Raw genomic sequence first — 24,770 nt, 5'->3', positions numbered from 1 at the left:
TGATGAAAAATAAGCAGGTGCGAACTGTGTAGCACACCGTTGTGCCGCCTCACACTCTCCGTGACGGGATTCTCCTTTAAATGAATGCATCTCCGTGACAGATCCACACTGCTCCGTGTCCCAGTCCAGCTGTGCGCAGCTGTTCCTACAGTCACTTCCTGACAAAGAGTTATGCTCTCATTAATATTTAAGATTTGGCATAGGCCGCTTGACGAATGCATTAATGCATGATTAATGCATGGGGGATTGTGACCCGAGCCGTACCACACAGTCCAGATAGGAGCCCGTTGCTCGTATTGACTGGATTGATTGATGATACTTGTATCTTAATTCACACATGACTAGCAATAGTGGTTTTTAGATCCAATTTTCTTCTTTTTATCTAGTAACATTAGTCATAGCAGTCATGCACGTTTTAATCTATAAGCTATGCTCTTTATGCATTTCATATTAAATTATGATGTAAAAATCTACCACACAGTGATCGAGCCCAGGATATGAAATCTTCTTGCCATTTAAATACCAGTGGAATAGAGATAAAGAGTCTGTTCTAGGCAAAATCCCTTGAATATGAATTTGAGCTTGAGTTAATCAAAAAAGGATTCTTTGCTCATGGTCTGCAAATCATTAAATAACATTCATTATGCAATATCACTCCACTTGAGGCATTTTTGATGGACAGGGCTGTTGTCTAAAGCACTTAAACACTGTAAGTGCTTCTCTATCTAAGCACTAATCTATTCTCAGAGAGCTGTGCAGGAGAATATCAAAGTGTGTTTTATCCCTCTACCTCTGGTCTCAATGCGGCGTACATAAGAAGCCCACTCTTATAAAGGGTTTTGTTATCTTAAAAGGGCTTTGATGAATAAAATAAATGGGAAAGATCAGCAGGATAGAAGAGGTAAGAACCTTAGGGCAATTGCGTTTACTTATGACAGGCATAATGTCTCCTGGAAATCTGTCTCCTGGAAATCTGTGCTTATTTCGACAGTTATTTGAACCAGCCTGGCCTGATAATGGGTACTTGGGTACTAAGTTGAACTTGATTGTTGTGAATAATTCACTAAATGTCACATTTTTGGTCTGTTTCAGGAAGCAGCCCATTGGACAGCCCACGTAATTTCTCTCCAAACACTGCAGCCCACTTCTCTTTTGTGCCAGCTCGCAGGTGAGTGACATCACAAGTCAAAGGTCGATCTCTCACTCTATATCAGAATCTTGTAGTTCAAAACATTTGATCGTAAAATACTCCACATTCTAGGAATGCGTTTTAAAATGTTTCCAAATTAAAGTTTGAGTAAGTAATATCTCTTCTCTCCTCTTGCATATATTGTTGTCATAGTTTGCTTCTCATCTGCTGGTTATTAAGCACCTCACTTTCAATTAATTTGTAATATCCCATAATCCTTCACTGTGGCTCTGGATAATGACACCAAGAATGTTAATGAGTGAATCTGAATTGGTAATTGAGCAGCAAAAGATGGTAATGCTTTAACAACTGGGAGAGAACACACAGAGCTGATGACCCCAGGCTTAATTAAAAGGATTCGTTTGAATGTCAGCCATAGAGCAAGACCATTGAGTCATCCAGTCCAAAATGCTCATGGACCAACAGTGCCACCTAATGGACACAGTACAGCACTCTGAATAATAATGCAAGTGGTTTTAGAAATAAGAATCCAGTTCTGGTGTATATAAATTCTGCATTCAGCGTGAGTAAGAGCTGAAACTTCTAGTTTGTGAAGGTCATAGTGAGAGCTACATTAGATCAGTGCATACACACTCACTCACACACACACACACACACACAGATGCCCTCACAGCATCACTTTTTAATACTTTACTCTCTTCCATACAGCCATGGACACAGGGCTGACAGGTAATAATCACCTGCTACCTTATCAACATCATTTCCTGTGTGCGCTTCCAGCATGGCTGTTTACACCAACCATCATGTTTCCATTTCATTAGAGCTAACAGTCAGATCTGTTTAAAAAACATCTGAGACAACTTCATTTATGAATCGGAATGATAAATTATTAATCATCCCACCTCGTTCAGCTGGCTGGATACAGACAGCTTGACTGTGTGCTTAGAACTGATATTTAATCTTCAAAAATATTCCACAGACTTCTGTGCTTTGCAGAAATCATTTTTATTTTTCACCAAAATAAATATTTGATATAGTAAAGTAAATACTTTATACTTATAAGTAAAAATATGGCAACATTTTGAATACAGGTTTTCTTGTGGAATATTTTTTTCATCAGAACGATTTATGATTATGTACACTACCAATCAAAAGTTTGGTTTTGGTACATTTTTAAATGTTTTTGAAAGAACTCACTTATGCTCACCAAGGCTGCATTTATTTAATTAAAAATATCGTACAACCAGTAATAATTTATTCCTTTGATAGAACAGTCTTCAGCAGACATTACTCCAATCTCCAGTGTCACATAATCCTTCAGAATTCATTCAGATATGCTGATTTACTGGTCACTAAACATTTGTTATTAGTATTAGTGTTGTGAAAAGTTGTGCTGCTTAGTAGTTTTGTGGAAACTGACGGTTAAAAAATTCCAAAATAATAGCATTTGTTTCATATAGAAAACATTTGTAAAATTAAAAATGTCTTTACATTTCTAAATTTGTACAGCTGCTTTTTGTTTTGTACTACTGTTCCACAGAATAAAATTCAATAAACAGTTGTTAACAAAAAACAAGTCTTTACATTTACTTTTAATCAATTTGATGCACCCTTGCTGAATAAAAGTATTAATTTCTTTCAAAAATCTTACTGACACCAAACGTTTGAACACTAGTGTGTTTATTTGCTTGTTTGCTTATTTGTAATATGGCATTAAAATCATTGCAGTCTTGTGTGTGTTTTGCACAATGCACATTGCAATCAGGGGACAGGCAGATTAAATTTCCTTATTTTGTCAAAGTAAAAGGGACTCTTGACATTCTGGTAAATTCCTAATATCAGTCTTCATTGGTTCATGTGTTTGAGTGATAAGTGAACGTATTGCTGTTGTGTGATTAAAGTCATAAAGCCATTGAATTCACACTGCTATTTGCATGAAAAGGCTGCATATGTGTATCTGCAAAAAAAGTACATGTAAGTTCGTGTACGGGCAGCTTACCTATTATCGCAGATGCTTATGGCTCTTGAATGCCAGCCTTATAGAGCTGCACAGTTGAATGTAATAATCATCGTTATTGTTAATTGTTCAAATGTCAGTTAATGTGGACATTTTAATCTGTGGTGCTTTATTCTGCTCTGATTGTGTGATATTTTACCATTGCTTGTCTGAAAGCTCTTTAGTGCTGCATATTTCTGCTGGTCCTTATTACTTTGAAGTATATCATCAGTAATTTTTAAAAAACTGATTTAAATTTTTCCGATATCCACCCTTTTAGGACGGATGGTCGCCGCTGGTCTCTTGCCTCTCTGCCCTCCTCTGGCTATGGAACCAACACCCCCAGCTCAACAGTCTCGGTGAGTGTCTGTGTGTTTGTATGTTCTTTCTGTAGTCCCTCTGTGTTGTATCAACCCTCAGATATATGCATGTCTGTTTGGTATTGCATTTGATCCCAAGCCCAGAAGGCTTATCCTATTGACTCTACAGTGGGATAAACTCTAGGTACAAAGCAGCTCCCTTTAGCCTAAAGTGAAGCCAGTGGCTTCATATCAGTGCATCCACTTCAAAAGAGTTCTGTCCCCGAAAATTGACTGTAACTCAGTCTGGCTGTTGCTTTCATTGGGGAATCAGTTCAAACTGCACAAGCCCCATTAAAGTCTCTGCAGAAAGATAAAAAGACATTTTCTTGTTTAGGCCAAATTTTTATTCTAAAGGCTGCAGAGCTTTTATTCAACTCTAAACAGAAGGGGAAAAATCTACTGATTAAGAACAAATGTCATTTTTTTAATTTGGTGAAACTCACAAAAACTCTTAGGAAATGTCCAGAAATAAGAAATTTTATCATAATGGAAATAGAGCCCATTGTTAGGGTCATTAAGATTTAACTTCTAAGATTTTTTTTTACAGTGTGACATTATTTTAATGGCAATTATCATTATGTTTTATAGTAACGAGAATGTTTTTTTTTTTTTTTCTTTTGGTATTAAAGTAATAAGAAGTTAAATAATGTCACAATGCAGAAAGGCTTAGTGGTCCTAAAATTAGGCCTCTTTTCCTTTATGTAAAATATAATTAGTAACTTAGTTGAAATATAACCTAACATTTTCTTAGTTGGTTATTTAAAATAGCTATATTACTGCAAACTTTAAGTTGTATTCTCAATATTTCTTTTCCATTTGGCCTGAATGTTTTGAGGAAAAATGTCCTGTCAAGAGTCAAATTAACAATCAACAACATTATGCCAACAAAGGCAGTTGATTGACAGTCAGGGCAGCCTATGCAATGCCTTCTATCCTTGTAATCCCTCCCTCTCTGCTTCTCACAGTCATCATGTTCATCTCAGGAGAAGCTGCACCAGTTGCCCTTCCAGCCCACTGCAGATGAGCTGCATTTCCTCACCAAACACTTCAGCTCGGAGAGCATCACGGATGAGGATGGAAGAAGATCTCCAGCCATGCGGCCGCGCTCCCGCAGTCTCAGGTACAAACACTTACAGATTCCCATTTCGCAGCAATCAAACGTTGCCCTTCAAGTGAACATGATGTTGTGAGTTTGTGATGTCAGCTGGGCCCTCAGGCTCTCACTTCTTCACTTTTAAAGGCCAAATCTTGAGCTCTGACAGGAAACTGCCACACCTCATTCTCTAGACTCCTGACTCCTCCAAGGTAGCAGACGTGCTATTCAGCCTTTGTGCCCTTCACATTGATGGCTCTTCACTCCTCTTTTTTTACACTTTCTTTATGCTGTTCTCTGCCTGTCAATGTGTCAGTCATATTTCACCTCAAAATAAAAAAAGAAATAACTTTGCTAATAACTAATTTGCATGAGAAATCTATTATTTTTCAATTGTGAAATTAAGTCTACCAGTTGTCATTACTTTAAAGCAAAGCATCTGTAATTATTGAATTTAAAAGAAACTTACATAAAAGATATATTTTATATATATATATATTTTATAAGACATATTTTTTTAAGATATACTCTGATAGTGTGTATTGTACTGCCTTTTCGCCAGCGCAAACTGTCTTTTGGCGTTAAAATAGTACTGTCAGGATTTAAGACGTGCAGTGAATTAGCACTGAAAAGGCATGGACAGTTATTTTTGTGCCTGACCTTATTGAATGTGTATTTGTAGAAGTTTCCCTTTCAGACGCAAAATTTATGGGAGGAGAGTATTATAATAAATCATGCAACGCGATTTACTAACGTTTGCACTCCTCAAATTACTGGTATTTGCTTCATTATTTAACGCCCAAAAAAAGCATGTCTCAAACTATTTTGCGCTTGAAATGGCTGCAGTTGTTGCTAGGAAGAGGCACCACAGAGAACGTGTGGTAGAAGGGAGAGGATTTTTTCCACACATTAATTTATTTGGAATACCAGAAGAACACATTATCCGAACATATCGTTTGCCAAGCCATGTTATTTTTAATTTGCTTCAGAAAATAAAGGACGATTTGGAACCCTCAACTAGGAGGAGTCACACAATACCAGGTCTAACGGAAAAAAAATTCTTGCAACCCTTAATTTTTTGGCCATTTTACGTTAATTTTTGGTCATTATTACATGTAACAAGCTGCACCTGTGTCATAAGTAGATCACCCGCACCTGATGAGCATCAGCTCTGCTTATTTGCTAATTTACGGTGTACTTGGTATGTTGCTTTGGTTGATATGTAATGAGATGCTGTGTCTGTGTTCTTTAATTTGCGCTTTGTTAGTAAATCACCCGCAGAAATTTCCACGCCTATCGGATTTAATTCAATTCTACTTACTTTAATGCTGTGATTTAAAAACAAAACAAAAAAGTGTACTATAATAATGAGAGAATAAGAATCACCACCACTAAAAAACAAACTCATAAGTTAAATGTCTAAATTCGTCTTGGTTAATGTGAATGATAGCGGGGAAATGTGCATATTTGAAAATAATATCCAAGAAATATGTAAGGATATCCAAATAAATAAATACATTATAAAAACTGAATGGTCCTAAAATAGGCTTCAAAGTCTTTGTGAAATATAAAATCTGTTTAATCACTCTCTTTCTCTGCAGAAGAGTTGTATAGTAGTCACTCACACTTCTGCCCAGGACCTGACAGACTAAATGATTTCTTCCTCAGTGCTCTAAAAGAGACATCCTTCATGAGCTTCTTATCTGTAAACACATCTCTCTTCCTCTCTTTCATTCCCCTCTGGCTCTTTCTCTTTTTCAGTTAAGACGACTTTAGTATCCAGACACACTCAGCAGGGGGTTCAGAACTCCAGAATTATATCCATAAATATTGGATGAGGTAGAGAGGTTTGCTGTTGCCACATTTTACAGATTACAGCTTCCCGGGATTATCCATTTCTACTGTTGAAAGAAGGGAGTGAGGGATGAAACGACTGGACAGAGGGGAGGTAGAGGGGATTTGCAGTCAAAGCTAGAACTGGTTAATTATAGAGATGAGGAAATGGAGCAGTATTATGCTAATTTCACACCCTGGACAGCAGACGTGCAGAGAGAATTGACAGGGATGCTTCTTCATGCTGTGGTCATACACGGTTCTCCATCATTCTTTCTCTTTACATCTTTTAACTCACTCAAACACACACTCGAGGAGTAATGAGCTCAACGTACAGTGGTCACCATCCATCATCCATGTGTCAAATGGTTTTTTAGCAGTAGCTGGAGATTAGAATATTATTTTAATAAATACCTCAATGACAGAATACATCGGACACTTTCTTGATTCCTGCTGGCTTTTTATTTCTTGAAATTAATGTTAATTTTGATTACACTTTAACATAATATAAAATGACTATGATGGTGTATGTGGCTTTGTTGGTGATGTCATCCAATTGTGTGTTTGTGTTAGTGCAGACCACTCTGTCATCGCCAATTAACTAGCTGATTTCCCTGGTTTCCAGCTCCTCGGAGGGATTTAGAGGTCATTTCTGTGCTCAACTGTGTCACATTTACACACTCTCTTCCAATCCTCTCTCTCTCTCTGGCAGTCCCTTCCTTTGTTTGCCTTTTGTTTCATGTGATGGTATCTATCTCAACACTATGATGTTGTGGGTGCTTTTGGAGGTTACAGTCTTTATTCCCTTATTATATCCTAAACACGATGATGTAAGTGACAAAATACCTGGCCGTTTCCTGTGACAATAGAATACGGACATAATGCACTACTGTGCTACAGAAGATTTCTATTTTAAATAAATTATAAAATTTCATAATATTTTTTAAACTGTTTTTGATCAAAGACATGTAGCCTTGGTGTGTGTAACATACACCTTTCAAAAATTGAAATGAAAAATTGGATGTTGTCTGCTTCCGGTTTTAGGAATGCTGAATGTTCAAACATACTACGTTTGACATTTTATAGACTGCTATTTGTTAACAGTATATTAGGACATGGGCATATTTGGACACAAAAAAGGCCAAATTCCTTGGAAAAGTAAGAGCACAGCTATCTATGGAAGCCCATTTCTGCCACTGTATAAAAAATTTAAAAAGGGTATTTGAGACTTTTTATCTCACAGTTTGGACTTTTTTCTCAGAATTGCATAATACAAACTTGTAATTCTGACTTGTTTCTCAGAACTGCATGATTTAAACTCACAATTGTAAGTTATGTGAGTTGTTTCTTGCTCTCGCTTAAATGCGAGCAATTCTGACTTTTTCTCGCAATTCCGAGTTAATGTCTTGCAACTTTTTTCCACACAATTCTGACTTTTTTTCTCAGAATTGGGAGATATAAACTCAAAATTGTGAGTTATAAAGTCCAAGTCTGAGCTTGTCACAATTCTGACTTGATTTTGCAGTTTCCCTTTGCGAGAGATAAACTTGATATTCAGTTTTTTTTCACACAAATTTAAGTTTATTTCATGCAATACTGACATTATAACTTGCAACTGCCAGTTTATATCATGTAATTCTGAGAAAAAAGACAGAATTGTGAGTGCAAAGTCACAATCATCAGATTGTGTAGGTATGTCAAAGTTTCTTTGAGTACTTTGAGTTGGGAATGTGTTCAAATATATTCCTGTTTCTCTTTTTATGCTTTCTAAAATAAGTGAACTGTCTTTATTGTTTTGTTATTTCCAGTATGATCCTGAACAGAACATCTACTTCAATTAAATCCATGTGGCTTAAAACTATAATGAGAATCTTTTTGCAAGGTCATTTCTCAAAAACATGATGATTTTTGGGGCTGCAAGGACATTTCTGCATCCATCAGAGAAAAATAATTGCATTCACTAATTATCATCTGTCTAAATGCAGAATGTTGTTGCGCCGCAGGAGGTTCACATTGATTATTTGCACACACTAAATTCCTTATTTAATAAAAGTAGAGGATCGCTCTAAGGCATTTTCTTTTCTTTTTTTCTTTTTCTTTTGTCATTTCTCTCTACCTCACTCAGCAGGAGAAATATTCTCAGTGTGATTGTTAATGCAGCTCCCTTCGGCTGCGAATCAATCTCTGTCAGAGTTAACCTTTACCACAGCCGTGGTCAGATTGTAATTTTTGATTGAAATGGCTCTCAAGTTAGTTGGGGATTTGACTAGAATATTTCTCCCCGTCACTTAGTGTTACTGACATGCCTGTAGATGAGCCAATTTAGTGTGTAAGTGTGTGTTGGCACATTTCTCAACAGCACCCTGGAGGTTGATCAGATGTGTTATGGTTAGTATGTTTTCATTCAATCAGGAGGTCTAATATGGAGCACAAGCCTTCGATTGATGACTTATAGCATTACCTCATCCTCAAGGTCACATGACCAGCTTACCTTTGCTAACAGGAGTGACTCATGCGGTCCCAGCTGCATCTGTAATCGGTGTCCCTGACTGAAACACACACATACTCGCTTATCTACACAAGCTATGTGTCTCAGTATTCCCTGTGGAGCATCTGTGATTGAAGATGCAACTGATATGAATGAGGTTGGATATGTCAGAAAATACAGGTGCTCCAGTCTATCATCCACGTTAGATTACAGGTATAGGCCACCAAGCAACATCTGCAAGAAGGCAGAGGGACATTAGTGTTGAAAAATATATGATTAGTTTAAAAAAAGAAAAACGGCCAAGTCCCATTTTTTGATTTCTTTCTCCCCTTATTTTTGTTTCTGTATTCTCTTCTTCAGCCCTGGACGCTCACCCATTTCATTTGACCATGAGATCGTCATGATGAACCATGTCTACAAGGAGCGTTTCCCTAAGGTGAGGTCTAAAACTGATGAGCTTGCACAACACAAGGATACTGGATAGTCTCATTTTCACACAATGAGACACTGCCTCTTTTTTCACGTTGCATTGCCAGAGCATTGATACACATAGCGAGAGAAAAAAGTCATATTAATTAATTGGTATACATGTTAAATATGTAATATACATATAAAAAAATAAATAATAAATAAACAATGTTTAAGATTAAAATAAAAACATCAAGACACTAATTAGCGTTAATGTATACAGACAATAAATAAATAGTAGAAATAATAAATAAATCACTCTCTGTTGCTTGATATCTGTAAAAAAAATAAAAAAAAATGCACGCTTTTTTCTTATTGCCTATAGGCATAATATAATATAATAGACTTATTTTCTTTCATTTTTAAATAAAAGAATTTGTAACAAAAAGTAAGTGAGAGAAGGGGTCTTTATAAACACAGAAGTATGCTGTATTTGTGCAAGAACAACAAAAATAAATGTTTTTGAAAAAGTGTACAGTAACAAATTGTGGGTCGCTGGATGTCTCTGTTTCTCCCTGGCTTGGCCTTTGTTTCAACCTAGCCCTTACCAGGACCCTTCTGTCCCACAGGCTACTGCTCAGATGGAGGAACGGCTGGCTGATTTCATATCCTCCTCAGCTCCTGACAAAGTCATGCCTTTAGCTGACGGCGTCCTGAGTTTCATCCACCACCAGGTCATAGAATTGGCTCGGGACTGCCTGGACAAATCCCGTGAGGGTCTCATCACCTCCCGCTATTTCTACGAACTACAGGAGAACCTTGAGAAGCTACACCAAGATGTGAGTATGCAAAGATGTGGAGAGTATGTAAGGAGTTGTCAGCAAGGGTATTGACTCCTTGTCATGCAAGGTCTTTCTTGTAGATCCCTAAACATAAATCTATGTCTGCCAAAGTGGTGATGTCATCACATCAGGGCAGAGGTCATCTCTAGACAGCTGGGCTGTCATAAACAGCTCTATCTCATGTGAATTTGGTTCCCTGACGATCGTTCTTTCTTCTGTTGGGTCTGTGGTCACCTGTCACATCTGCATTAGTCAGGATACAGGTCGCTGATGTCTTGATTAGCTGAGTCACAGTGCTGCAGGGGCAGCATTATGACTCCCAGAGGTCCCGTTCCGATTCCACAAATCATGTGTGTGTAGGAATGTACCAGAGTGTCTGTTTGTTGTGTAGGGTTGGAAGGGGGGGTGCAGCACCTTCCTGATTTTAATTTCACACTCCAGTAACCACCACTGGTGACGGATGAGTTTCCAGGCACCCAAGATGTAGGTGCGGGGCTAGAGAGAGAGAAAGGGAGGGAGTGAGAATGGAAGGGAGGAATCAGGTCGGGTTTTCCCCTCTTTCGGTTGGTTGTCCATAACCATCCCGTAGCTGTTGTCTGCCAGAATCGAAAATGTGCACATCGTGATCTCATGCAGTCGCCGTGCCATCACCGCAGCCGTACTTTGCATTCAGGCGAGTAGGGATGACATCATCCAGCCCATGGTAATTGGCTGATTTAGTTTGGGAGCTGATGGTGACAGGTGGGCCAGAAGGGGATCGCGGTATAAACCGCAGGTGCGCTCAGAAAGGCATTCCCGACTTCTCCATTTAACGCTTCCTCGCTCGCTGAGAGGATGTCCCGCGTTTCGTGGCAGAGGCGGCTGGAAGAAGAGGAGGTTCTTCAGCAGGTTTTAGAGCGCTGGGAGCAGAGCGCGGTCAGAAACCATGTGGATCTAACAGTTGAGTTCCTGATTGTTTTTACTTTGCAGAGTTGCATTGAGTCAAGGTCATAGTCTGATAGCTTCTGTTTTATGTTGAAGAATTGTGGACACACCAGTGGTGTGAAATTTACCACTCAAAACATGGACTGTGACTAGGATATTTTTATGCCTGATAGCTGCTATTGTTTACTTTAATCAAATTGTGAACTGTAGAAACTTTTAAAATATTTGTCAGAGTTATGGTTAATGACTATACTTAAAACATAGAATTTAGTTATTAACGTTCCGGGTGATACCAGCAATAAAATACAGATTTTGATAATATGATCGTGATTATAATTCTACACTATTTTAAATTGAAAAAGATTTTCACAATTTAATGACTGCCAATATATATTTAATATTGACCAATAGTAATAAATGAACACAAAATCATTAGTATTGGCTCATAACTGATATGGTACAGGTTATGCATGCATCCCTAATTCGTATTGTACGATTTTTTAGTAACAGTTCCATTCATGTTCTCTTTTTTTCCATTTGGTTCTCTTTCTATATGGTCTTTATCTTCATTTATAGGCTTTATTTATTAAACTGGACATTTGTCTTAAGGTCAGACTAGTTTTACCTTTTTAAATGACCAGGCTGTATCATTCAGTCTCCCATGGTTGCATCATTAAAAACCACAGGAGCCAATCTCAAGGTTGGGTCACTGGCTGTGACCTGGCTGTCACCATGACGTCTGGCCCTAGAGGAATCCTGAGAATCCTCTATTGACCTTATCTACGCTTGACCTTATTGACCTTATGTATAACTTGGTATAGAGTATCTCATTTCATCTAGTTTAAGGTATGCTAAACCAGATCCCTCCCTTATCCTATATCTCTCACTGCTAGTACTTCTGTCTGTCTATAGTGTATTTACTCATAGTGCAACGACCTTTTACTATACTGAGTGTGTGTGATTAACTGGCGGTTTCATTACCTGTATAAATAATTCAGAGGCTGATTAGACATCCCCTGAGGTGGCAGTGCTGTCTGTCAGAGATGGCTCTATTACTGTCAGCCGGCTGTTTAACCATCTACTCTGAACAGGTCTTCTCTATCCTATTGATGAACTCTCTCCTTTCTGCTGCTTTACACTCTTCCTTTTTATGTACTCTCTTTGTACACCTCATTCAACTATCTCTTATTGTAGTGCTATGAGTGTCAAAAATCTCCAGTGGCATTGCTTCCGACACATTCTTCAAGTTAAAAGCATTACATTTTAGGATATAATATTCCACACAGTGTGCTCTAATTTGTATTTAATATGTATTGCTCATTTTGACAAAGGTAGATCATTAAGGTGTTCAATTCATAAAAGTACACGCTGAATGCTGTGATTGGTATGTTAGGATGCTATTTCAAATCTATTGTTTTTTCTGTTTGTTGCTAGGCTCATGAGCGTTCAGAAAGTGGGGAGGTGACATTTGTCACCCAGCTGGTTAAAAAGCTGATGATAATCATCGCTCGACCCGCCCGTCTCCTGGAGTGTTTGGTAAGCACTGATAATTTAAAGGACTCTAATCTGGACATAATTTGTACTGAGGCTTCAGAGCAAACTGCTTTTCCATAGTTAATGAAGCACATGCTTAGTACCGTATAATTCAAATGCTAGATTTGCCTTGAGTAAATGTGCATGTAGAATCAAGGCCACATTGTAAAGCTTCAAAATGCACAGTGATTTGTCAGATTTGCTGTATTGTTAAAAAAATAAATCACGCCAGACATTATAGAAACACATGTAAATACAAAAGCTGACTACCACACAATGCAGCAGGGCTCCATGTCTGTGGCCACATGTGTATTTTGAGTAATATGGTGCATTTAGTAGTATGACAACATACAATACAGCTCAGCACTGATGGAGGACCAGCAGCTGAGAGAGCGATGAGCTGTTAAACTATTCTGCTTCATGTGTGCACAATGCATCCCAAGTACCTCAGTGTGGCACCTGGACACAAAGCTGCCTCAATAAGCACACAAAACAATATTCTAAACTGTTCATTAAATTAATGACAGTAAATTGGCCCTTTTGTTTGTTTCTTTGTTTGTTTGGCTGGCTCTTATTTTCTTTCCAGTCTTTAATTTTGAAATGATATTTTGTTGAAATACTGTATGTGTAGAAAAACTGTATATGTAGAATTACTTCAACTTTTTGTGTGAGTGAGCCAGAATAAGAAGACCCTTTTAGCTTGTTACAAAATGTTGATCAAGTCCGATGAATATAATGATTATAAATATTTGTTTGAAATCAGGATTTAAGAAACAAATAATAAGTTTATCATAATTAGAAAATTTTGTTCAGAAATATTTGATGTTTGATCTATATTCCAGACAACATCAGAAATGTACAAAAATGTATTTTCCAATACCTTAATGTAATTATAGAGTACCATCTCTAAAATAAATTAATGTTAATGTTTCCAATAGCTTAATTAATTATAGAGTAACATTTCTAGAATAAATTAAATGATTGGGGATTGAGTGGGACTGACTTGATGTCAGATTTTAATATTCATATCATGTGAACCTAATTCTCCCTATGTGTGTTGTAGGAGTTTGATCCAGAAGAGTTCTACCACCTGTTAGAAGCTGCTGAAGGTCATGCTAAAGAAGGTCAGGGAATCAAGTCTGACATCCCTCGATACATCATCAGCCAGCTGGGCCTCACCAGGGACCCTCTTGAGGGTAAGAATTCTACTTACAGTGGTCCAAAATCATTTGAACAGTAGGCTACACTTAAAAATTGTGTGAGATACAAAAAAATATTATTTTTGTTATATTATTATTATTAGGTTTGTTGTGTCAAATCAGGAACTGCAATGACATTTATGTTGTTTTTCCAATGACATCTGTTCGCTTTCTTTACATTTTTTTCACTCTCACTCTCTAGAAATGGCCCAGCTGAGCAGCTATGACAGCGGTAACCCTGAAACGCCAGAGACAGAGACAGATTCCACAGATGTGAGTAATAGAATTGAGTCTTTAAAAGAATCGAAGTCTTCAATGACTCTGTTGATTCTGTATAATAACATTCCACTAAGACCAAGTGCTTGTGTTCATATGCAGAGTCGAGGAGCCACCGTACAACCACTCCAGCCTCAGCCTCAACCCAAAACTAAAACTCCACGTGAGGAAGATTTCGAGACCATTAAACTCATCAGTAATGGAGCCTATGGGTAAGACATTAGGATTTCACTACTGCAGCAATGACCAAAAATGCCTAAGACCTTTGAAATGTGTAATTATCTAACTGGCTCTCTACCACTTTTTAATAATAATAGAGTTAGAAGGCCGTTAAAAGCTCAATAGTAATACATGCCTCTCTCCACTCAGGGCTGTGTTTTTGGTGAGGCATAAGGAGACCCGTCAGCGATTTGCCATGAAGAAGATCAACAAGCAGAACCTGATCCTGCGAAACCAGATCCAACAGGCCTTTGTGGAAAGAGACATCCTGACATTTGCAGAAAACCCTTTTGTTGTCAGCATGTTCTGCTCTTTTGAGACAAGGAGACATCTTTGCATGGTTATGGAGTATGTGGAGGGTAAGAAACACACTTTGTGGAGGATGACTGTTCATGGAGGACTTCACTATAGGATACACCACAGAGTAATGCTGTAGTTGAAATTGTTTGTGTGTGTTTGAAGGTGGGGACTGTGCCACTTTGCTGAAGCACATTGGGGCTCTGCCTGTGGACATGGTACGCATGTACTTTGCTGAGACTGTTCTAGCACTGGAATACCTTCACAATTACGGCATCGTGCACAGAGATCTCAAACCTGACAAGTAAGCACACAGTGTTTGTAGTTGACTTTCTGTCATTGATTTTCATTTATTCTTTTAAATTCCATCTCACTTTCTAAGAATATAAAAACATGCTTGTTAGGCTGCAACAGATCAGTTGTCTTTGATTTAGACAGCTTTTTAGATAAATGGATGGCCTTTTCATATTCACTGATGACAGAATAAAGAATGGCCTGTTTTTCAACAGTCTCCTGATTACTTCAATGGGACACATCAAACTGACAGATTTCGGCCTGTCCAAGATTGGTTTGATGAGCTTAACAACCAATCTATATGAGGGCCACATTGAAAAAGATGCTCGAGAATTTCTGGACAAACAGGTACAGAGATTTTGCATTTTGTCTCTTGCATTATTTATTGATTTATTAAAAGGAAACTGTGGAGTCTCAAAAACTCTTTCTTTCTCTTTCCATCAGGTGTGTGGTACTCCTGAATACATAGCGCCTGAAGTCATTCTAAGGCAGGGCTATGGAAAGCCAGTGGACTGGTGGGCCATGGGAGTCATCTTGTATGAGTTTCTTGTGGGATGTGCTCCCTTCTTTGGGGATACACCTGAGGAACTGTTTGGACAAGTCATCAGTGGTTAGTGTCGTATCTGGAAAAAAATGCAATAAATCATAAGATTTAAAAATTTCATCATGAGAAACATGATGCATAACACATATACAATATACATATACACATATACAAACATGAGTGCCCAAACTTTTGACTTGTATGGTATGTGAAGTCAGTTATCATTATTAGTCTTACTTTCCTAATCAGTGTAATCTGCTTTACCAGACTGTAATTAATTTTGAAAAACTTACCGGTAATACACTCCTAAATTTGGGCTGTTCTTGTGTCATCTAATATATAAAAAAACTCTGAAATCAAAATACTCTGTGAACCTAATTCTGTTGTTGTTGAGAGTACTTTCAGAAATACGATTCTGTATGTGTGGTTCAATAGATAAGATAATCTGGCCAGAAGGTGATGAAGCTTTGCCTACAGATGCTCAAGATCTCATCTCCAAACTACTGCGGCAAAACCCTCTGGAGCGTCTGGGAACAGGTCCTTTAGCACACAAACTCTCACTTACTTACACAGACTCTGACTTCTTCTTGATCTCCTCTCTGGTTAAGTCTTAGAGGAGTGACTTGACAGATCTGCTGAGATTAATAGTGTATAAATAAACCTGAACAGAAAGAAGACTTTTTTAAAATTCTATCCTAGAAATATTTGAAGAGATGTTCTCTCTCCCTGTCTCACAGGGAGTGCGTTTGAGGTGAAACAGCACCGTTTCTTTACTGATCTGGACTGGAACAGTCTCCTGAGGCAGAAGGCAGAGTTCATTCCTCAGCTGGAGTCAGAGGATGACACTAGCTACTTTGACAGTATGTTTTCAGGCTGCAGAGAGTGTAGACAAATTTATAACAAGACACTTTATTCTCTACCTGCAATACAGATGCACACCACATGGGCTTACATTCTCTAAAACACTATTTGAAATTTCTTTCTTCGACCCTCTAGCACGCTTAGATCGGTATCATCACGTGGACTCGGAGGAAGAGGACGACACAAATGAGGATGACCATCTGGAGATCCGTCAGTTCTCCTCCTGTTCACCACGATTCAGCAAGGTGTGAAGTAACACATGCTAACACTCTTAACTACAGCAAAAGTACTGCTTTTCAGTATTGCTTTTTCTTCTGTTTGACTTTTTAACTTAATGTCTTCTCCTCTCCATCTCTACATGTCGGTCTGCCTTTTTCAGGTATATAGTAGTATGGAGCGTCTTTCCTTGCATGAGGAGAAGCGCACCCCTCCTCCCACTAAGCGCAGTCTTAGTGAAGAGGGAGGAGAGCGTATCGATAGTCTCAGTGGCCTAAAGTCTCGAGACCGGAGTTGGCTGGTGGGCTCACCTGAGATGTGAGTGAATAACCTGAAATGATTCTGATAAACAAATCATAGATTTCCTAGTCATGTATTAAAAAAAAAAAATACATTTGCCATTTGTTCAACATGGTGTAATGAACTGGACATTTTGTCTTTTGTAGCCTAAGGAAGCGACTCTCTGTTTCCGAGTCATCTCACACCGAAAGCGACTCCAGCCCGCCTCTGACTGTACGTCGGCGCTGCTGCTCGGCCATCATCGAAATGCCTCGATTCGCCCTTTCCAGCGAAGAGGATGGTGGTGTGGGGGACAGGAAGACCCCTGTGAGGGGCCCTCGTGGGGAAGATCTGCCTCAGGCCATACCAGAGCTCCCTGTGGAGAGAGAGCTCAGGCTAGATGAATCGCCAACTACACCAGGCTCCACTTCCAGCCAGATCAGCCAATCCACAGTCACACGTCAGTCTTGAATTATTCTGGGAACTAGTATCTGTTCTAGCTTTAATCGAAAATTTTTAAAAATATTTTTAAGACAGGCTCTATACTTGAGATATGTAAAGAAAACAAAAAAAAAAAAAAAAAAATGAATGGCATTTATTATTTCAAATAACACCATAACGGGCCATTCTGATAGGTTGCTATTTTCTGTTGTCATATCTCTGCTAATTTTTTGTTTGTGTGATTTTTCAGCTGGTAGTTCTGGTGACATGTTGGATCGAGCTTCTCGCTACAGTGCTGAAGGATCTGAAAACTCTACTCCTAAAGCCATCAGCGATTTGGCAGCTCGTAGAGCTCGCCATAGACTGCTGTCAGGAGATACAGAGAAACACACATCACGCCCACTTAACAAAGTTATCAAGTCAGCTTCAGCAACTACCCTCTCACTTATGATCCCTTCTGGTAAGTCAGCAGTCACAATGATCATTGTGATTTTGCCATGCAAAAATTGTTCTTTTGTTGATCCTTAAACAACAGGATTCCATATGACGATAGGTTAACAATCCTAATTATTCTGCTATTCTGCTATCCTTTATTCTGCTATTCCCGACTTGATGGAAATATTGTACCTGGACCAACATGGACCATGTCTTACTAGTCATTTGATTGGATTGGCTTTCTCTATCTTTTAGAAAAAAATTATGTGGTGGACTGTCACACTTTAACTGCAGCACAATTTCTTTTTTCTTGTCTTGTCAGATCACCACGGTGCCTCTCCTCTAGCCAGTCCCATGTCCCCTCACTCTCTCTCATCTAACCCCTCATCACGTGACTCCTCACCCAGCCGAGACCTGTCCCCAGCCGTCTCCAGTGTCAAACCCGCCATAGTCATCCACCGAGCTGGCAAGAAATACGGTTTCACCCTGCGTGCCATCAGGGTTTACATGGGAGACACAGACATTTATACTGTGCACCACATGGTTTGGGTGAGTATGGCACATTCCGTTATTCTTCATGATGCAGTTAGACTGCACCAATTTGTGATTTTTAGTGCTCTAACATTTGCTTTTCAGCACGTAGAGGATGGGGGACCTGCTCATGAGGCTGGACTGAGAGAGGGAGATCTCATCACACATGTTAATGGAGAGCCCGTCCATGGACTTGTGCATACAGAAGTTGTAGAGCTCATTCTCAAGGTACATTGGCAGCCCTAATCTGATGAACATTGTTGCTTTAGAAATGAATTATTTTCAGATTAATTTCTTTTTATGCTACAGAGTGGCAGTAAGGTGTCCATTTCGGCTACGCCCTTTGAGAATACATCTATTAAAGTTGGCCCTGCACGCAAAACCAGCAACAAGTCCAAAATGGCCCGGCGCAACAAAAAAAACAAAACCAGAGAAGGACAAGACAGGTGAAGTCTAACGTTTACCATCAAATCCGAATACTTAAGTCACACAAAGTTCTTTCCATTTCAGTTCCTTAGACTTACATTTGGTGTATTCTTTTATATCCACTACAGTAAGAAGAGAAATTCCCTGTTTCGTAAGATCACCAAGCAGGCGACCCTTCTCCAAACCAGTCGTAGCCTGTCCTCTCTGAACCGCTCAGTCTCATCAGGTGAAAGTGTCCCAGGGTCTCCCACGCACATGTCCCCTCGTTCACCCACACAGGGCTGTCGTTCCACACCCGACTCTGCCCACTCAGGTGAAGCTCCATACAAACTAATGCCAATATGATTTTGATGCACGTAATGTCATGTCAAATCATGTTCTCATTTCCTTTAACATTGTCATCTACATACAATATTGTAATTGGTTCCCTATTTTGAAATCAATATCCTGCCTTAAGTGATTTCATTCATCTTCATATTTCTTTTTAAAAGTTGAATCTTTAACCTCAAACTTTCTCTTTTTATAATGCAGTTGGTGGGAATTCCTCCCAAAGTAGCTCACCTAGCTCCAGTGTGCCAAACTCTCCTGCCAGTTCTGGTCAGATCAGACCCAGCTCCTTGCATGGTCTGGCTCCCAAACTACAGCGCCAGTACCGCTCCCCCCGCCGGAAGTCAGCAGGAAATATCCCATTATCCCCTCTGGCTCGTACACCATCGCCCACCCCTCAGAGCACCTCCCCACAGCGTTCTCCTTCACCCCTGCCAAGCCACTCACTCATCACTTCTTCAATAGGCCAGTCTTTCCCTGTCAAGCTCCACTCCTCACCTCCATTAGTAAGACAGATATCCCGCCCAAAGAGTGCAGACCCTCCTCGCTCTCCTCTGCTCAAACGTGTCCAATCAGCTGAGAAGCTTGCAGCCTCTCTTTCTTCTTCATCCTCCTCTCCTTCTCCATCCTCTGCTGCTGATAAAAAGCTGCCAGTTGGTCCCAGCCGCAAACACAGTCTTGATACCTCACATTCAGATTTTAAAAAAGAGATGCTGCAGCGAGACCCCAGTCTACAGAGCCTGCAGGAGTCAGCCGGTGAGACTCTAATGGGAGGAAGAGTGTCTCCCGCAGAAAAGGGCAGCCTGCAGAAAAGTTCAGTTCGTAAACTGGGCAGGCAAGAATGTCCTGAGTCTGGAACTGGAACTCTGGGACTTGTTCCTGGGAAGAGTAAACTGAAAGATAAGCTGTCAGCCATACGCCAGGATCGCGCTGAGCGTCGCGAGTCTCTCCAAAAGCAGGATGCCATCCACGAGGTGGACTCCTCAGAGGATGAGACAGATGAAGGGTCGGAAGATAGCCAAGATGGACGTAGGACAAGCTATGTTCCTCCAAGTCATGTCTTGAGGCCTACTACTGTAATGGCCTCTCCCCATACAATCAGGGTGGGACCAGCAGCTCCACCAACACTGGGACTGTTGCCCTCAACGGTTGCACCCCCAGGCTTACCTCAGCCCAGCAGAGGACTGCAGATACAAAGCCAAAGTACCACTCAATCTCAGACGCAAACTTCAGCCTCACTGTCAATGCAAGGTACAGACAAGCCTCCAGAACAGAATCCTACAACCTCTATTGTGACCCAAGGCTCCAGTTCAACACTAGCTGAAGAGTCAAAGGCACAGGACTCTCAATTCAGTGTTAGGCCTTCTCCACCTCAACCCAGCCCTCTATCCAGCACCTTTTCCACCCATGGTAGCGCTTTTACTTCTGTCAGCAAAGACCCATTTGTCAAACCCACCACACCTCTAGTGGATCCCCAGAGGACCCCCAAAATTTCTGATCCCAGGTCCAAAACCAGTGGTAAAATGGATCCTAGCACTGCTTCTGGAGTGACCAGGGATATCCCTGTTGCTACCACACCAACTGGAGGCATCACCAAGGAGATGAAGGAGGCTGACAATCGCAGACAGGCTGCAGCTGCCGCTGCTGCAGCCTCTCCATCAACTCCCTCTGAGAGTGGAATGGACAAAGTCGTGTCTCAACTGGCCACTGTGGCTAAGAGTGTGCTTGGCCCTGTGAAACTCAACATCCCAGGTACTAAAGAGGCCTCCCAGCGTCCCCAGACAGATCCTACCCACCCAAAGATAAAAGAATGTCGTCTGGAGCGTCCTGATTCTCCTGACTGCTTGATTCCATCTGCTGCTTCCAGCTCCCAGTCTCCATGGCTGACTGAATCTCCCTCTAAACAAACATCATCCAAATCTGAGCCAGCCTCAACTTCTCAGAGATCTTTAGAGGTCCCAGGGACTTCCAAAAGGCCAGCTCCTCCAAACTCCCAAGCTGAGGAAGAACATCAGGATAGACCAGGGACTCCGAGAAGTGGCACCACACCAAGGCCTAGGTCTGAAGCACAATCTCAGGCCCAAGCAAAGCCTAGTTCCACTACTTCACGAGACAAATCCAACAAGACAACGTAGCAGCCTTGCAGAAAGACCTCCAGCTTTCTCTAGCTTTAATTTAACTTGGCTATGACAGACAAATACACATTGTAACACAAAGCAGTTGTCCTGTTTAATGTCAATATCCCTGTGAAAAGACTGTGGAAAGATAAGACCGAGGAAGAGATTGAGGTGTTTACAGATGATCTCAACTGCTTAATTTCAGAATGTTTGATGCTCTGCCATTTACTAAATAACTGAGGCTTCATAATTGTTAATTTTTCTCAGCAGCTAGAAAACCTGGAAAACTGCTTGGGTCTGGGCCCTGTGAGACAGAAACCATATCCACTTTCAGTATATTACCTCTTCATATTATCGTTATATTACTTTAATAATCTTCTCTTGTAGTAGGTATAGCTGTGCCTTGAAGCAACACCTTAGCATTTCACTTGTATTTCTTTCTGCTTATTCATCTTTTGGAGGAAGACATATTGCAGCAATAAGAGTAGCGTATCCCGAGCAATTTTCACAAACACACAAAGTTGATTTCATCACACCTGTAGTATATAAAGAAAAACCAAACTACGTTTTCCATCTTTCTCACTTGCACTTGTGTCAGCTTTCAATTGTGTCGGACAGCTGTGAGATGTATGTCTATGAAAATTCAACCTTAGATTTTCCCTTTGGCACAGCCATCACTAATGTTGTATATGGTAACTGAAATTTGGATGAATAATGGGGGAGAATGATGGCCATTAATTGCATCACCTCTTTACATGTTACTCAATGTTTCTAATAAGAAATAAACATGCTTTTAGAAATTATTTGGAACTACTCTGTATAATAAATCATGCGATCTTTGGCCATCATTCAGATCCCAGTAAAGTTATGTCAAGCTACATTTTAGCTAAAGACATTACTTGTAACTTGCACATCATTGTCTAGATTTTGTTTGGTTTTGTCTTTGTTCAGAATTTCAAGCGGACCATTTTATTTCTTGCTCTTCAGCTTGCCTGTTTTATTTTCTCTCATTTTAATATCTGGACCAATTAGCTGTTGTCTCTGTATATTTGTTTGCAGTTTTGTTTTCTTATTTCAGCAGACTTGTCTCTGTGTGTGCGTGCGCGTGTGCCTGTGTACAGAGGCATGTTTGAGTGTTTTTTTGTGTGGGTTCTTATATAATGCATATTTTAAAAAGTCTGTTATTTGTTAGTTTTATGCCCTTAACAATGGGAGTGTGTTTTTGACTGGTGTCCTATCTTTGCCATATCAGCTCTGATTCAGCCCTTCGACATATATACCAGGCAACAATGTATTTGCACAAACCCTTTTTTATTTTGTGTGTCAATAATATGAAAATCAATAAATACAGTATCCAGTTAGATCCCAGTTGGGGTCTTAAGGGGTTTGACCAGTAAGTGAGACTGTGGTACGTTGTCATATTATCTTGACATAATGTATTTAAAGGTTAATCTGTGGAACTTTGATGTTTTAACCACATTTTACATTTATAATCCAAACCAGTTGTCTGTATGATGTTTTCACACAGATTACCACTATTTGTTTTCTTAGTGTTCAACACTTGCCACTTGTATAAAAGGTCTAGATGCTAAGAGCAAGTCAATCCTAAAAGTAAAGCCTCTTTCCAACACCCTCTTTTTGAACTTGCCCACATAGCAAATTTAATTGTTTTTAGTTGGTCTTTATAACTGATTGTGATTGAGTCACATGATGATGGTATGTACAGTTACGCTATAACCTTATTCATGTTTTGTCCATATAAAATGTGAATGGATGTCTTGCACACTTCTTGAAGGGATGGAGCTGTTGATCGCATTGCAGCCTGAAGCTTAATTCCTGACAAACCTAATTAACTTGGGCACCATGATCAGTGAAAAATGCACTTGTGGTGAGACTGCCATTTGGATGAAGTTGGAAATGCATCTGTGGGCAGTCATGGTTAATTAGTGTTTGACCTGTTGGGTCTAGAGAACATTGATCGATCCTACACACTAGTGGTCAAGGCGTAAATACACAGTTAAGAACCACGCTTAACCATCATATTCACAAGTGATGACCTACAACTGAATCCCACTCCAAAGTTATCATTCTCAAACCCAAACTTGAAGCTCCATTTAAACTAAATTGGGAGGGCTTATTGAAACTGCCCTTAAATGTTTACATGTGTTTTGAGAGATCATTCGTGAACAGCATACTAGTGCATTATGTCTAAAAAAATAAAATGTGTCATATGTGTAGTGTGTGTGTTCAGGCATATTTTGTAGCTTAGATGATGGCAGACCACTAGAGATTTCCTTTCTGGCTGCATTGCATTTGAGATTTTACAGGGTGTAAAGACATTAAGGAACTGTTGCATTCACTCGATAAGCCTAGTATTTAGTTTTTCACAAATTTTTTTCATGTAGTCTCTGCTTCACATTCTACCTGTTGTGCTCTTAACAAAAAAGGAAAACTGTGTGTAAATGTTAAATTCATCTCTGCTCCCTTTTCTTAAGTCGTGAGCTGCCTTGGGCTGTAAAAGTGAACGCTAACTGCCTTCTCATGTACGTGATTGGGATGATGATGACGGTTGGGCTATTTGTTGAGGTGAAGTCTGGTGTCAGAAAGCCTGCGGTGGTCATCCATCAATGTCCCGCAGCCACATGCCACCATGCACGCACTAGTGAAATGTAATCTCACACACCGTCTAGAGCAAATTTAGCCGCCACCTCTAACCTGTGGTATAGCTTGGCTCTTTATGAACAAAAACACCTTTGGAGCATACATACATGCACTACTTTTATCTGCCTACCATAAACACGCTTATAGACTCTATGTCTAACCACTGCCCTTTCCTAATGTCTGTGTGTGTTTGTGTTTGACCCAAATGGCAGCACAGATGGGATGGTTTACTTTTATGTAAATATCTTTAAGTCTGGTGTTCTGAGTGTCTTTAATATGAAAAGAATTGAAGTTATTTGGTGTGCAATGGCCACTGCCTTAGACATGATGCACAGATGGAATGGGTCAATGACTAGATATTGTGTGTATTTTAAGATCTGACACTCAGTAACAAGGGAGTCAATGGTGATACAGTGGTGTTATGCATTTAGGGCACTGTCCATGTGTCAGTCATGATTTGTTCAAGACTAAAGGAGACAATGTGGTTGTACAGACACAAGTGGAAAGAAATGGGCAAATAAAAAAATCTGCTAGAGTTAAACCAGTGCAATATCTTACAATTTTCTATTGTTGTAAGATGCATGTTTGTTGTTAATCCTACCTTATGAATAATAAAGATTTTTTTAAGTACCTCAGCATGTGGCTTGTATTTATTCATGTGAGACATTAAGTTGGATCAAAATAGTTAAAAAGTTTAAAACATGCCTGTCTTCCATTGCTTGGACGAACAGCACTACAACACTGAATATCAAAAGTTCAATACTTATCTGCAGAAGTGAAATTGTAAAACAAGAAATATAGTATATTTCTTCTTGTACTTTGAGTACAGATGAAGTAGTAGTTGGTCTCTCTAAAGCTCTATTAGACACTTCACTTGGATGTTCTTTAGTAAAAAAAAAAAAAAAAAAAAAAACTGACATTTTCCATGATGCAGGTTAAATCTGCTCAATGTTGCATAGGAAGCAAGTTTTAAATAAAGAAGAGTGTTGAAAAATTCACTCTCAGCTCATTTCCCCTT

At 39.5% G+C, this 24,770-nt stretch overlaps 1 protein-coding gene across 2 annotated transcripts in view; it reads left to right on the top strand.

Annotated features, from left to right (window-relative positions):
* LOC306879352 (microtubule-associated serine/threonine-protein kinase 2-like) overlaps positions 1-24,380 on the top strand; it is a 141,572-nt gene extending 117,192 nt beyond the window's left edge. For both annotated transcript variants that reach the window (XM_079432207.1, XM_079432208.1), the window contains exons 6-30: positions 1,093-1,168; positions 1,859-1,879; positions 3,427-3,505; positions 4,474-4,628; positions 9,283-9,358; positions 9,960-10,169; positions 12,531-12,632; positions 13,693-13,825; positions 14,031-14,101; positions 14,207-14,316; positions 14,474-14,682; positions 14,786-14,924; positions 15,130-15,262; positions 15,359-15,524; positions 15,894-15,995; positions 16,196-16,318; positions 16,455-16,564; positions 16,699-16,853; positions 16,982-17,274; positions 17,506-17,715; positions 18,013-18,239; positions 18,327-18,449; positions 18,531-18,667; positions 18,776-18,960; positions 19,179-24,380. In XM_079432207.1, coding sequence (XP_079288333.1) covers positions 1,093-1,168; positions 1,859-1,879; positions 3,427-3,505; positions 4,474-4,628; positions 9,283-9,358; positions 9,960-10,169; positions 12,531-12,632; positions 13,693-13,825; positions 14,031-14,101; positions 14,207-14,316; positions 14,474-14,682; positions 14,786-14,924; positions 15,130-15,262; positions 15,359-15,524; positions 15,894-15,995; positions 16,196-16,318; positions 16,455-16,564; positions 16,699-16,853; positions 16,982-17,274; positions 17,506-17,715; positions 18,013-18,239; positions 18,327-18,449; positions 18,531-18,667; positions 18,776-18,960; positions 19,179-21,109 — 5,276 coding nt within the window. In that variant the 3' untranslated portion in view covers positions 21,110-24,380. The remainder of the gene's footprint in view (positions 1-1,092; positions 1,169-1,858; positions 1,880-3,426; positions 3,506-4,473; positions 4,629-9,282; positions 9,359-9,959; positions 10,170-12,530; positions 12,633-13,692; positions 13,826-14,030; positions 14,102-14,206; positions 14,317-14,473; positions 14,683-14,785; positions 14,925-15,129; positions 15,263-15,358; positions 15,525-15,893; positions 15,996-16,195; positions 16,319-16,454; positions 16,565-16,698; positions 16,854-16,981; positions 17,275-17,505; positions 17,716-18,012; positions 18,240-18,326; positions 18,450-18,530; positions 18,668-18,775; positions 18,961-19,178) is intronic.
* The last annotated feature ends 390 nt before the right edge of the window (positions 24,381-24,770 follow it).

The sequence above is a fragment of the Barbus barbus genome (genome assembly GCF_936440315.1).
Source record: "Barbus barbus genome assembly, chromosome: 13".
In the NCBI taxonomy this organism is placed as follows: Eukaryota; Metazoa; Chordata; class Actinopteri; order Cypriniformes; family Cyprinidae; genus Barbus; species Barbus barbus.
The sequence above is the reverse complement of the archived record's forward strand: the minus strand, read 5'-3'. Positions and strand labels throughout refer to the sequence as shown.